Genomic DNA, 15029 nt, shown 5'->3' with positions numbered 1-15029 from the left:
GGTTTAGTAAAATTTATGAATTGCATCTTTAAATATGTCGGCATCAATATTCAATTTCCTATTTCAATTCACAAAATAAAGAACAAAATGGCCATTTTAGGAAAAAAAAAAAAATGTAAAGGACAGAGCAGTGAAATAAATGACTGTCCTCTTTAATAAAGGACGTATGGTCACCGTAATTATATGGCATGTTTTAATTAGTGGTAGAATTTTATTTGAAGTTAGCCTTTGTGATCTGTCATAATGACATCAAGAATTTCAAATGCAATAAAACAAACACTTATTTCATGTAATTGAAAAATTGGACAATAATTTTAGTTAGATATTGTGTTTCAGTGCAGCATATGGTTTTGTTTGAGTCTATGTATTATAGTTTCTCTGGGAGGGGACAATAATAGTGGAATTAGAAACAGCCGAATAAAAACGGCGCTGTCTATTGAATCACACTATTTGTTGAGAAATATATTACACAGACTGCAAAAGCTACTGTACCTTATTCAGGGATACAATAAAACTACTTGTTTTTCTTGCATCTGCAATAAAATGGCTGTTGGGGAAGGCACATTGTTACCGTGGGGAGCGAGTTACTACTGCCCCACGTGAACATGTTTAAACATTTTTCGTGTGCGAGGTATATGCAAAACTTTTTTAATGTCTTTTTTTCGTAGAGTAAAATCAGGGTGCGAGTTATATGCGAGGGCAAGTTATATTAGAGTAAATACGGTAAGCATTTCGCCGACAAGTTGACATCCTTCTGCTGCTTCCCTACTCAGCTGGCTTGTATGGTGAGTTAAAATACATAAATATTTTTCTCAGTACCGTTTTTTTCAAACCAACATCATTAAAATCAATTTTACACTGAATAATATTATAAATTTATATATAATAAATATTATAAATAAAATAAAATATTTATAAAATTATAAATAATTATCTATAAAATATTATATAATATTATAAATTAATAAATTAATTTTCTATTTAATTTTTCCCTTACTAAAAACTGCCCGGCACGTCAGCAACTCGATTTGTAAACTTTTGGCACGCGCACATAAAAAAGTTCGCCACCACTGCTCTAGTATATCCGACATCATATAAAGATCAGTCACAGAACATGACTGTCTGCTCCACAGAGCTACACAGGCCTTCATTACTATTAGAAATGTAACATAAAAATGAAAGGACCTGTCTATGGACAGACAAAAAGATCTGTTAACATCTGTTTTGGAGAACATAAGAAATACACTACCATTATTATGGCAAGTCTGGACTGGCAGACCATGTTTTGGACAACCCTTGACTAAGGACTAGATGGAAGAAAACCAATATGCTAAATAGAAGTCATTACAGGTCATAAAGATTATTTTTAGAGTCAGCAATGGCTATGTTGGAAGTTTTTTCCTACTTGGTTATACTATAATAAATTTAGTTTAATCCTTGATCCAAGTGTAAGCAAACAAAGTTCGTACCTGAAGTATCTTCAGGACTGAGATAACTCTTGGTAAAGGTGGACCAAGCTCTCATCACTCCATGTCTTAATATCTCCCATAATGCAAAGCACATCTCCTTTCAGACATGTATAATGCTATGCATTAAGGGAAGGGCCACTACCCAGACCGGTTTCGACCTTTATTGAGGCAACTCGTAAAGGTGGACCAAGCTCTCATCACTCCTTGTCTTAGTATCTCCCATAATGCAAAACACATCTCCTTTGTCTTGAAGATACTCAAGACAAAGTATCTTCTTTGCACCTGAAGTATCTTCAGCCTCAGTCCTGAAGATACTTCAGGTGCAAACTTTGTTTGCTTACACTTGGATAAAGGATTAAACTAAATTTATTACAGCAATGGCTAAAGCATTCTCCTAACCTTAACAAGCATGGTTGCATTAATTGCCAAAAATTTGAGAGAATGCCATCCTAAGATCAACTCCTATACAACTGTAATACTACTTTTACGCAACAGTAGAGGGTACCAAATTAGGGCTTAAAATCTTTTGTCTGTTACAATTTGAATTGTCTCACTTAGCTCATTGTCACATGTAAGCTAACATCATAGTAAGCCAGTTCACAAATACATGACACTTCATACACTACCTGTTGTAAACAAGGATGGAAATATTAGCAGCTAAATAAACATCTATTTAATTCTTGTTGTACTACAAAAATTACCGATGAAATTACCAACTTTCCTACACATCTAATTTTAACTTGTGGATCTGAGAGTTCAGCTAGGAATAAATCATTTGATCGGAGAATGAAGACCATAGATATGAGAGTTCTGAGAAAAATTATGGAGAAGGGAAATGAACCAACATTTCTTATTTTTCCTACTTTTTTAGAGAAAATTCAGTATTACTTTTGCACATACATACATTGCCCATTCTACAAGGGTTGAATGGGCAAGATAATATTTTTTGAATAAATAAAAACTTGGCATTTTGCTTATTTAAATTATAGATGTTTATCCAGAATATGCTTTCAGTAGCAGTTAATATGTATTGATCTTCTTTATTTTGTTAGATGCTCCTAGGCGTGAGGTATATTTCCTGGCACTCATTGATGTGCTCACGCATTATGGTGTAAAGAAACGTACAGCTCAAGCCGCAAAAACTGTTAAACATGGAACTGGTGCAGAAATATCCACTGTTCATCCTGATCAGTATGCTAAAAGGCTTCTTGAATTTATAAGTAAATCAATTGTGTAAATTTGTAATCTTATACGTCATGATTGCTGTATAGTTATTTACAAAACAGGATTCCCATTGCTATTCACTGATGCTTGTTACTTAAGAAAAGTGTGCACACAGTTGCTGTTGCTGACAGATTCATAAATATAATCATTAATTCTGATATATGCACCTATTTATTAGGAATACAGTTATCTCAGGTAAGAATGTTGCTTTGGTTCATCTTTATTTCTGAGACAGTTTGTCTTGTTGTTGTTCTTGTTGATATTAATACACACATTTGTGAAGCTTATTATCTTTGTCATTAATTTAGATACACTGCAGATGTGCCAGAAATTTAAGCTAATGTGAATTAAGTTCCTGATAAAATATCAGAGTAATTGATGTTGTTATTAATATGGTTGTTATACATCAGTATCCTGTAAATGTGTCTGTTTAGAAATTAGTATCTTTTACACTGTTTAAAGTCACTACATCCTGTTAAGTAGCATTATTTGATTTAAAAAAATAAAAAAAAAAGACTTTTCTATATAATCTCTTACAGTTCTTAATTCTTGCTTGAAACACTAGATTTTATGTATATATATATCTGCTTATTCCCAGTGTAATTTTTAAATAATTTGTTGCTCCCAGAGCAGCATATATAAGTTCAGCTGTTGCATAGAAATTGAATGTAATTCTCTTTTATTGACTGTATGGTAGATTCATGACTGCTGTTAGCAGCATATAATGTTTTTATGTTAGAATATAATAATAATTTTAAAAAAAATGCTGACATGTGTGTCCACAAAGGAATGGAATTGTGTAATGAAATTTACCAATATTTTATATTAATATAACTTAAAATGGATGTATCTTTGAATAAACAACCAATAAGGTTATTTAAATTAATATTTAATAATAATCATTTGTCTGCAGATGTTGATATACTGTAATGTATTAGTCATCTGAAATCACTTATTTACCAAAATATTTCCATTGTGATAAACATTCCATTAGCTTTAGCTTTTGCTGTCTCCAATTAATAGTCAGATGAAATTTTCTGCATTATTTTTCTTTGCTCAATCAGCACTATAACCTAATTAAGTTAGGAATTGAAATGAAGTGTATAATTGTATATATTTATGTGTTTTGCAAATATTTTAGAAATTCTTTTTTTTTAGTGTATGAAATTGCATGTGTTCATAAATATAATTTAGCATTTTAATTAAGACATAATTCAAATTTTCTTAGATATTTTAAATTTTTTTTTCAGTTTGTTATATATTTATATGTTATTGATAATGTGTCTGTTTTTCAGTTATTCTATTTGTTAAAATTGATCAGTATTTTGAATTTATTATACATTTGTGAATGTTGTATACTAAGCTAATTTTACATCTGTTTATTATTATTATGACAATTTTGTTTACTGTACTGGTCACATGAGCGTAATCTTAAAATATGCCATTCCATTGGTGGTAATGCCATACTATAGAACCAAAATAAGCCATGCGTTTTAATACATTTTGATATATGTAGACTAAATTGAAGAATACTCCCTGCCTAGAAGAATGGCTCTTGCATATTGTTGTATACATTTATCTTAATTAAATCTTGGTATTCTACTCTTTCTGAAACTGTGTGAATTCCCTTCAATAATATAATGAAATAAATTTTCATGAATACTTACCACATGATGAAGAGTATTTTGAAGTTAAAGCCAAACATTTGTTCATTTTCTTTTAGCTTATTATTTTGATTTTCTTTAACTTCTTATTTGGTTTCATATACCGAATGTACATGAAACAAAATGTACTCTCACAATAATAGACTTGTAGGGACTGCAGAAATAACTTATCATTGATAACAATCAAACTTTTGGTCAGGACTTTTCATTATGTTATAGTTTTTTCCTATAACATGCTATAGATGTATTCCAAATTAAAGCACTGAATGAAATGTAATTAAACTGATGCCGTCATGGGATCTCTGTAAATCATGCAATAATCAAAAACAGTTATTTTATTCTACTACTTTTTTTCTGACATCATATAGTAAGAGATGCATAAGATCATCATATTATGTTTAAGTTGTCATGATTTTAATATTTTTCACACACCTCCCACAGTGTCTACATTTTCACTAACATGATCTCTATACTTTATTTGATTTAGAAGCTTTATTCAAGTGGCGAACCATACTTGGACATTTCTATCACAGCCTTGTCTGACTCTCATTTTAATGGTATAAAACAAATGAAGCTTTTAAGCAAACTATTTGAAATGGTCAGCTACTGACACAGTTCAGTTCTGCATTTATCAAATCGACATTTTTGACAAATCACATTTATCAAATCAAAATTTTGAATTAATTTCACTGATAATATGGTAGTGTCTTACTTAAAGCTTATAACGTGAAATGTGTAGTTAGCATTTCCTTGGTATTCTGAAATGACAAATGCTTCCCCTTGTTCTGAAATAAGGGGAAGCACCTTGTTGTATTCGAGATTATCTCACACCCTGTCCACAATTCGTGGAGACTCATTAGGCCTAACACTGGAGATGAATATGTTGCCAAATAAAATTCCAGCAGATTAAGGTTAGAGGCGCACAGAAGTGACACAAATCACTACCTCTAGTAATGATTTGCATATCTTTATCTATCAGTAGCAGAGTAGAGTGGTGGATAAATTTGTATCATTATTCAGAAACTCAAGAGCATTGAGACCATGCTGTTTAAAGTCCATAATATATCAAATCATTCTACAAAATATTTTCCAGTAAAGCTCTGTAATTACATACTGTGAGTGTAGGTTGAAAAACTGCAGTTCCTTATTAGCAGTCACTAACAGAGTTGGCTCAGATATTGACACAGAACTGTTGTTGATAACACGATGGAACAATTCTGGGAAGATTCTTGTTTGCCACATTGTGGAGATTCACAAAATCATATGTGTGTGGTGGACTATGGCTCATCTATAAACAGCATAAAAACAGTGAAGTAAAGAGTGGCACACAGCTGCAGGAATCACTAGCAGAACACAAATCATACAGGAAAATCTAGTGGTGACAAGGTCTCCATCACTGCAGATAGTAGGGAGACAACTGTTGCTCGTGCATCATTTTCTGAGCAGCCAAGTGAGAAACATTCCTCTGTATCATTAATCTGCTTATCTTGATTCTAGGATCTTCCCATTTTTCGCATTTGGCAGTAGTAGGCTTAAAATGCCCATCTTTTCTAAGGTGAAAATGGATTAAAAAGTTTTTTTTTTTTTTTTAAATCTTTATCTTTACACTGTTGCTCTGAATATCTGTGCTACAAGAAACATTCGGCTGCAAGACTTGCCATTCACCAGCCACCTATAAATGAAGGGAGTACCTGCCAATTACTCATTTGAGTACATAGCCACATTCAAGTTAAATATTGCCACTGACTCTACATCACTGTTGTTAAGATGAACTTGGTTTCCAAATATTTCCACATATGTTTACATAAATATTACCACCTGGCTTTGCAAGCATTGTTAAAATGCACTTGGTTTCACTACTGTAGTGTGTTTAATAAAAGCTCTAACTCAGCGTGAAAACATTTGTGGACTCATGTTCATACAAAAGGTTTTTCATCCTTCTGTTGCATGGGACATATTTCCAAAGTTTTGCCAGTTCTTTCAAGGACATCCTGCATATATACACTGCTCAAAACAATTAGTGGATATTTTGGTTTTCCTGTAAATTATTATTATCTGAGACCTCCAGGGAGTCAAGGACTCATCGAGGGAGGCAATAAATCATCCAAACCAGCTATCATACCTTCCCTTAAATTCATTTACACTAGATGCACTCGCTACCTTTAAGGGCAAATTATTCCACTCACTCGCTGCTCTCTGTGAGAAATACCTAGCTCTTACCCCTTTCTTGACTGTGAACAACCTTAACTCCATGGATGCCCCCCCCCCCCCATGTTCTCTCCCCACCTTCCATATAATGAAAAATTTCATCAGTTGAAATGCTATAACATCCATTCAAAAGTTTATAGACCTCTATCATATCACCCATCTTTCTCCTACTAACCAGAGTCTGCAATCACATACAATCTGTTCTCATAATTTTAGAAAGTTATAAAAATAATTTACAAATGTAACACATTTATTTTAAAATATTCTTAACATACAACAGTGTAGAACATGCAACTGCATACAAAATCATGTTAAGACCTGTCGAAACAGGTCTTAGCCATATTATCATGTGGGAATATAGAAGCATGGTTTGTTGCGTTCACTTCAATTGTAAACTTGTCACCTAACACCCATTATTTTGTGAAAAATGGCAGAGCAACATGATATCCTGGAATCCATCGCTTGGAGAGCCATTGGTCGATTAGAAGCCGAACAAACGAGCAAGTTGTCGCCCAAACGTGTTGTGTATCTCAAAGCGTAGTTTCGTGATTTTGGAATCGCTTTCTGAAGACGGAAAATGTTCAAAATTGTCTTCATGCCATAGGTTTATATGCTTGAAGACCAATGGTTTGCATTCTACTTACTGCAAATCACAAAAGAGCCTGAATTGGACATGAGGATTGGGCTCGTGTACTTTTCAGTGACGACTCCAGGTTCAGTCTGCAAACAGATAACCAACGTATCTGGATATGGCGTGAAAGTGGAACAAGAAATAATCCACAGTTTGTTCGTGAAAGATCCCAACATCAAGGTGGGAGATTGATGGTATGGGCGAATAAGTATAGGTGGCCATACTGATCTCTATTTTATTGGAAACGGTTCCTTAACAGGCCAAAGGTGTCGCGATGAGATTTTGGAATCTATAGTTCGTCCATATGCTGCTGCAATTGGCCAAGAATTCATTTTTATGGATGGCAATGTCCCTCCACACTGCAAATTTGGTAGATGAGTGGTTTGAGGAAGAAGGTATTGAATGAATGGACTGGCCTGCCCATTCACCAGATTGTAATCCAATCAAACATGCCTGGGATGCTTTAGGTAGGCGTGTTTCTACTCGACTGGTGCCACCACGATCGCTTCAAGAGCTCGAAATTGCTCTCACAGAAGAGTGAGGAAATAATCCCACAAGAACTGTGATCATCTTATCCAGTCCATGCAATCGAGATGTACTGCTGTTTTGGCTGTTAATGGAGATATGTCCTATTAAAAATTAAAAGCATTTTTGGCTATTCTTGTTAAAATTATTTCATCCTAAAATGTATAATTTGTAATAAATATCGATTATTTAAACAATATCTCATCAATTACACCCTATCCATAAGTAAGAAATATTTATTCGTGTATAAAGTACCCAATGGTTATAATTATTTGCAGAAATTTATAATTATCCGACAGAAACTAAAGTATCTCCTATTTGTTTTGAGCAGTGTATATGTTAATTCTAAAAGTTCTTTGACTGGTCTATAATTCAAAAATGTTTTTGAGGCAGGATCATGGAACCAGAGCTCTATTATATATGGATGATCTTTACACAAAACTTGGTAAAACCAGTGTAGAGACATATGGAAGACTAAAAAATCCCTTTGTGAAATGTTTGTTTCTAGACTTTTCGGTAACTGAGAAAATATTGTAGATGATCATGATTTAGTCATCAGCTGGTTAAAGTTTGATGGGGAAAATTCAAACTGATGTTTCATTATTCAGCGTTGTACTTGTCAATGAAATTAACAGTTGGTTTGAAAATGCAGTACACTGATGCAAAATTTGTTTCTTTTGAGAATCAAATCAAAAAGAAAATTGCATGAAGCTACCTTGTTTTTTTTTTTTTTTTTTTTTTTTTTTTTTTTTTTTTTTTCCAACAGATATAAGATGATTAAGGATTTTCTGTACTTCTCTCTCTTCCTGGAATTGAAGACCTGAAAAGAATACACTTTAGAAGCAATTTATTCTGTTATTTCTTAACTTTACAGACCAAAAAAAGTGTTCAGGGGAGAAAAAAAAATCTTGTCTGTTTGAGAAGTCAACCAACTTAGAACAATTCAAAGAAACGGTTAGAAAAGTTCCTGTGGTTGGTGACTAGAATTAAACTCAGAACGTCCTCCTTTGGGTGGCCTTGCATTATGGATGTAAATACCACCTTCACAGGGTTACACAGGCCTCATCATTTTCAAATGGCATCTTTTAATTCTAGTAATTTTTCAGTGATAAAAGAAGTCAGAAGGATTTTTTTTCAGTTAAAGTTTGTAAACAAATAATCATGTTTATTTATAAGCAAAATCAATGGGAATATTTTAGTTTAGTAGATCATCAATCCATCTTGTCGGTTAGTGCATCTATTTTGAATAATGACTTTTCAGCTACTTTGAAAATTTATCCAATCTCTGCTAGCCATTGTCTTTATCCATCATGCAAAACATGAATTCAGTGTGTAAAACTGTAATTGTTATACAGATTGTGAGATGTATTCAAAATGAAGAGGTATTAGTTGTAAAATGGTTTAGATCTTTCTTATAAAGCCGATGCATCTAGATCCTTGATCTTACCACATTTTATTGCATCTCCCAATTCATCTTAATTTTCTATGTCAAATCTTTTTACTGAGAGGTCACCCTGATGAGATTATTCACAAATCTTAAATGAACTACATTGTGCAAATCTTTTGGAGAGTTAAGTTAATGATTTTTTTTTTCATTACACTTATTTTAAAGCAGGCAGTCAACACACACTTAGTTTTTAGTGTGTAATTCTGCTTTATGTTAAGTTATTAATAATTCATCTATTCATGATATCAAAGACACCATTCTTCTCATAAACGCATCGGCCATGTAAAATTTCAGAACCACAATTTGGAAGTGGTTCTGGATAAAGTCTATAATTTCTTTCCCTCTGGCCTTGAAAAAACTCAGTCATTATAGTCCTCTTCCAACGTTCCCTCCAAGCTGTGGGTGCACATACACACTAGTCAAAAAGGAAGCACACAGTCTAGTAACTGCACATAAATTTTTTTCCCTTTCAGAATTTCTCATTTACAGTCAATAATTTTGAGTCGTTCATTCTGGATCTCACTCTCAGTGATAGGTGAAGTGTGATGACCATCCCAGCTAATGATCATTCTTGAAAAATGTTAGGGTTGAATAGCTCTATCTATTCCTTGTGGCAATAATAAAAGCCATTCATCAATTTATTTACTTATTTTATTTATTGTATTTCTATAACCTATATGTTTACCTAACATCTATTAAGCCTTACTCATAAAGTTTCCATTAAGAATATATGATTACTGAAACAGCAATTATCTATACTAGTGAATAGAAGGATGGAAATAATTTAAAGGTTTGTTGCAAGAAACAATGAAAAGCCAGATACGATGTTGAATAATCACTAGTCTTTACATTAAGCATTGTTGCAAAAAGTGATTTGTTAAGTGAAGATGACGGCCAGGTCGGCATGTTTGTTTAAGAGTTTTGATATAAACGAATTTATGCAATATTCTGTCTGTGAGATGTATGCCTTGCGAAACGCGGTGGCAGTCTGGTTAGAAAGTGATAGTGGAGTTAATATGTGTGTAAAGAGAATGAGGATTTCAAGCGTGTTTCGTGTGTCGAGAGTGATATCGTTAACGATAGTCAGAATGTAGAAAATGGTGGTGTGCTAGAGAATTGCGTGGTAGTGCCAGATAGGTGTGAGAGCGTTGCTGAAAGTGTAAATGAAGGTAGAAATACAGAAAGAATGGATGATTTGATCGATAATGAAAATGGTGAGATCAAGGCGAGTAGCGAAATTGCCCGTTTGAACGGTGCAATACACAGCTAAAAGACAACTGGAGCGTATGGAAAAATGTGTGTTGAACGTACCGACAAATAACCGGCGGAAGTCTGTGACGGCAAATAATAGAATGTTCGTAAACGTCAATAAAATGAAGAAGCGAGTGCTGTATGGGGATTCGCTATTAAGAGGTGTAATAATTGAGAGTTTAACGAAGTCGTACCAGCCGGGTGCGAATCTATTCGACTGCAAAAACAGAGGGTGAAAGAGATGATAATCGTGGCAGGAACGAATGATTTGAAAGAGGACAAAATGGAAATGATAGAGGATGTGAGGTAGCAAAAGAGAAGAGTGAGAGAGTTGGATGGTAAGTATCTTACCACGGTATGACAGCGAAGTGTTTAGAAGGAGGGCCATAATTGCCAATGACTTTATGCGTGGGTTATGCATGGAGAGTGGTGTGGAATTTGTGGAATGAGTTCGATGGGCGAAAGGACTTATATAAGATGGATGGGTTACATTTGAATGGAGTTGGTGTACGGAGACTTGAAAAAATGTTGATGAATGATGTGGAAGTGGATGTACAGACTCAGGGAAACTAGATTTATTAAGGGGGGGGGGAGTAGATATGCAGACTTTAGAGAGGCAGTTAAGTGTATGAATGAGTATATTATGCCCGAGCGAGTACGACGGACAACAAATCAGAATGGGATAGTATAAGGCTTCAAAGTAGGGATGGGACAAATGGGCTTCTGCGATTCATGTACACTAATGCCAGGAGTATTATGAACAAGAAGGAAGAGTTTTGGGCCATGGTTGGCACTTCCAGGCCACAGGTTGTTGGTATTAGTGAAACATGGCTGAGAGAAGATGATAAAGCTAGTGGGATTGAATGCGACAGGTATAGTATGTTTAGGAGTGACAGGGTGAATAAAAAGGGGGGAGGAGTGTTATTGATGATAGCTGATGAGCTTCAGCCAAGGAGTATAGAAGTTGAACTGCAGGATGGGGGAAAAAAGCACATTTGAGGCTGTTTGGTGTGAGATAGAATCTAGCAGAACAAAATATACAATTGGGTGCTGCTATAGACCAGGTGATGGAATAGATGGTGGGGATAGTATGCATAAGCAAATAGAAGAAATGAGTGGAAAGAGGGTAATTATTATGGGTGATTTCAATTATGGTAACATTGACTGGAAAGAGGAGAGGGCACATGGGAGGAAGGAATTGGATTTTATGTGGTTATTAAGGGACAACTATCTATGGCAACATGTAGTGGAAAATACCAGGGGGCAGAGAGTGCTGAACCTAGTAATTGCAACTGAGAATGTGGCTGTAACGAACATGACCATGTTGCCACCAATTGGTGAGAGTGACCATAAGGTCATGACTTGGGAGGTGGGTAAAGGAGTCGAATTTACAATTAACACAGGATACATGTGGAATTACCGGGCTGGAAAGTATGACAAGCTTAGTTGTGTGCTTGGGCTCAATGCCACGGCATGTAAAACTGCAAGGGCTGGATGTTGATAGTGCATGGGAGGTGGTTAAGAACTGTTTGTAGGAGGCAATGGTTGACTGTATACCAAGAATCCGAATAATAAATCAAGTAGGGGTTAAATGGATGAATAACACTATTAAGCTTGAGCTGCAAAAAAAGAAACAATTGTGGAGGGAATTTAAGGAGAAGGGTGACCATCAGGCACAGGTACAGTATAAAGCTCAGGCCAGGATGGTAACAAGGGTGGTAAGAAAAGCAAAAGCAGATTACGAAAGGAAATTGGCCATGCAGGCTAAAGAGAATCCCAAACAGTTTTTTCAATATGTTGCAAGTAAAAGGAAAAATGCTCATGGTAGAATGATCTTAAAAATGCTGAGGGTAGGGAGGTAACCGAATCAGTCGATATTGTGGAATTACTGAGCGAGCACTTTGCAAGAGTATATCATCCAGGTGGTGACTTTGCAGGAATTGAAGAACCAACAGCTTATACTGGAATTGTGATGAATGAAGTAGAGGTAACTAGTCTATTACAGAACCTCAATGTCAATACATCTGTGGGATTGGATGGTATACCAGCTCATGTCGTACGTGAAATGGCTAAAGAATTGTCAGTGCCCTTGACCATTTTGTTTAATTTAAGCCTCAGGACTGGGTCAGTCCCAAGGGGGTGGAATGAGGGGAAAATAGTTCTGCTGCACAAAGGTGGTTCCAAGGCTGCTGTTGAAAATTACCGGCCAATCAGCATAACAGGAATCATTATCAAGGTCTTAGAGAAAATAAGAGGAAAATACAAGATTGGATAGAAGAAAATGGGATACTGTATCGGGGACAGCATGGTTTTGTGAAGGCTAGGTCATGCCTCAGTAACTTGCTCACGTATTATAACACAGTGACAGCTGAACTGGATAAGGATAATGGGTTTACAGTGATTCTACTGGACCTTGCTAAGGCCTTTGACAGGATACCACATGGAATTCTAATCAGTAAATTGCAGCATATGGGGATGGACATAGGGTTGGTGAGATGGATAGGAGGGTGGTTGACAGAGAGATATCAGAGAGTGGTTTACTCAGGAGTAGAGTCCACAAGACGACCTGTGACTAGTGGTGTGCCACAAGGATCTGTTCTTGGACCACTGCTGTTTAATTTGTTCATAAATGATATAGGAAAGGATCTGAGAGGAACAGTTCATTTGTTTGCGGATGATGCGAAGTTGGGTAGGGCAATAGTGAATGCAGATGACGTCAAAATTTTGCAGGATGATTTGGATAGATTGGAGGTCTGGGCTAAGAAGAATGGATGTCAATTTAATGTGGCAAAATGTAAGGTTATGCATTTTGGGGTGAAAAGATTAGCAGCAGTTTACTACATTGGTGGAACTGTACTCCAGGAAATTGATGAGGCACGAGATTTAGGAGTGTTGGTGGATAAGGAGTTGAAATTTAGGTGACACATTGCAAAAGTGGCCAAATCAGCTCATCAAATCACTTGGTTGCTGAAGAATACGTTGACAAGCAGAGACAAGCAGGTTATTGTTCCTCTCTATCGAGCCTTGATAAGACCCCATCTAGACTACTGTGCTCAGATTTGGTCACCTAGGTTTCTTCTTGATGGGGAGGATGTGGAGAGGATCCAGAGGCGAGTGACCAAGATGATAGCAGGTCTGTGGAATGAACCGTATGAGAACAGGTTGAGGATTTGTGGGTTGCAAAAATTGGTTGATAGGCGGAGGAGGGGAGATATGATTGAGACATTCAAATTACTGAAGAGTTTCTATAAAATTAATTCAGAAGATATTTTTGAGAACAGGGCTGTTTGTGGGAGGACTAGGGTACATCCATGGAAACTGGGCAAAAGTGTTGTTAGTAAAGGTGTTAGAGCTGGGTTCTTTACTTTTAGAGTAGTGAATGAGTAGAATGCGCTCCCTGATTCTGTGGTGGATGCTGTGACAGTGAATGAGTTTAAGGCGAGATATGATAGATACTGTATGAATGTCGAATAGTTGTGATGAATATGATTTGGGGCCTCCCTCGATGAGTCTAATGACTCCCTGGAGTTGCCCGTAATAATAGTAATAGTAATATGGCAATCTGAAGACTAATTGTGGAAACTGTGGAAATTGCACCTGCTACCATATCACTAATAGCAAAAGGCTTCATTCCCAAAATGCAGTGGGTTCAGGAGCGACCATATGGCATCTACAAACATCAAATGTGATTTTTTTAAATACTAATTGTCATAACGTATGAAAAAAAATTCAGTTTGGTATAATTTGCTTTTGAGCACAGAGAAGATAATAGGTTGGAGAGGAGTGGAAAGAATGTATGATAATCTCATTGAACAGTGGTGATACAAAGAATGATTTATCTAATCGGTATCTTTGGAATGGCAGTGAAGATTTTGGAAAAGTTGGTAAGACATCGTATATAGGGTTGACACAGTATACATTGCAATGAACAGCACGAATTTATTAAAAGAAGGTCATGTTTGAGTAACTTGCTCACATTTTATAATAATACAATGGTTGAGTTAGATAAGAGGGAATGGGTATCTTATGATACTATTGGACTTTGATAAAGCATTTGATAGGATTCAGCATGGAAGGCTATTGTACACATACAGGCCCACTGAATTAGAAACTTAATACCATATTGGACCTCCTTTAGCCTGAATTATAATATGTATGCAGTTTGGCATAGATCGCAAGGCATTGGATTGTATTTATATCTACAGGGTGGCCATAAAATAACTTTCCCTCTTTGGAGGCATCTGTAGCTAAAACCAATAAACGGAATGAGACCAAATTTTATATTGAGAAGAAGGAATGTGGAGATGATTTTGGCAAAAAAAAAAAAAAATAGTACCAAAAGTCACCGATAGGGGAAATTTTGGCGCTGGCAGAGACGAAACAGTCAAATATTTGCAGTAAATGCAGGTAAAAAGGATTATGCAAATTTTACTGTGCATACATAACAGCAGCGCCACCAATTCCACTTAAAAGGGGATTGGGAACATTCAGGCAGTTATTCAAATGACTGACGAATTGTGCTCATATGCGTCCTACCTTACCTCAGCGTGCTTTACTTGTTAAGTTGTTTTACCTTAAACAGTGCAATGCCATAGCGTCCCTTCGAGAAT

The 15029-nt window shown here is 35.6% G+C and overlaps 1 protein-coding gene across 3 annotated transcripts in view; it reads left to right on the top strand.

Annotated features, from left to right (window-relative positions):
- The window catches only part of LOC150100152 (phosphatidylinositol 5-phosphate 4-kinase type-2 alpha-like), a 224196-nt gene extending 219894 nt beyond the window's left edge, over positions 1-4302 (top strand). For all 3 annotated transcript variants that reach the window (XM_090402421.1, XM_090402420.1, XM_090402419.1), the window contains one exon: positions 2522-4302. In XM_090402421.1, the coding sequence (XP_090258547.1) occupies positions 2522-2706 (185 nt within the window). In that variant the 3' untranslated portion in view covers positions 2707-4302. The remainder of the gene's footprint in view (positions 1-2521) is intronic.
- Positions 4303-15029: the final 10727 nt, after the last annotated feature.

The sequence above is a fragment of the Typopeltis vanoorti genome, chromosome 13, assembly GCF_054136105.1.
Source record: "Typopeltis vanoorti isolate ZY-2024b chromosome 13, IOZ_Tvanoo_1.0, whole genome shotgun sequence".
Lineage (NCBI taxonomy): Eukaryota > Metazoa > Arthropoda > Arachnida > Uropygi > Thelyphonidae > Typopeltis > Typopeltis vanoorti.
The sequence above is the reverse complement of the archived record's forward strand: the minus strand, read 5'-3'. Positions and strand labels throughout refer to the sequence as shown.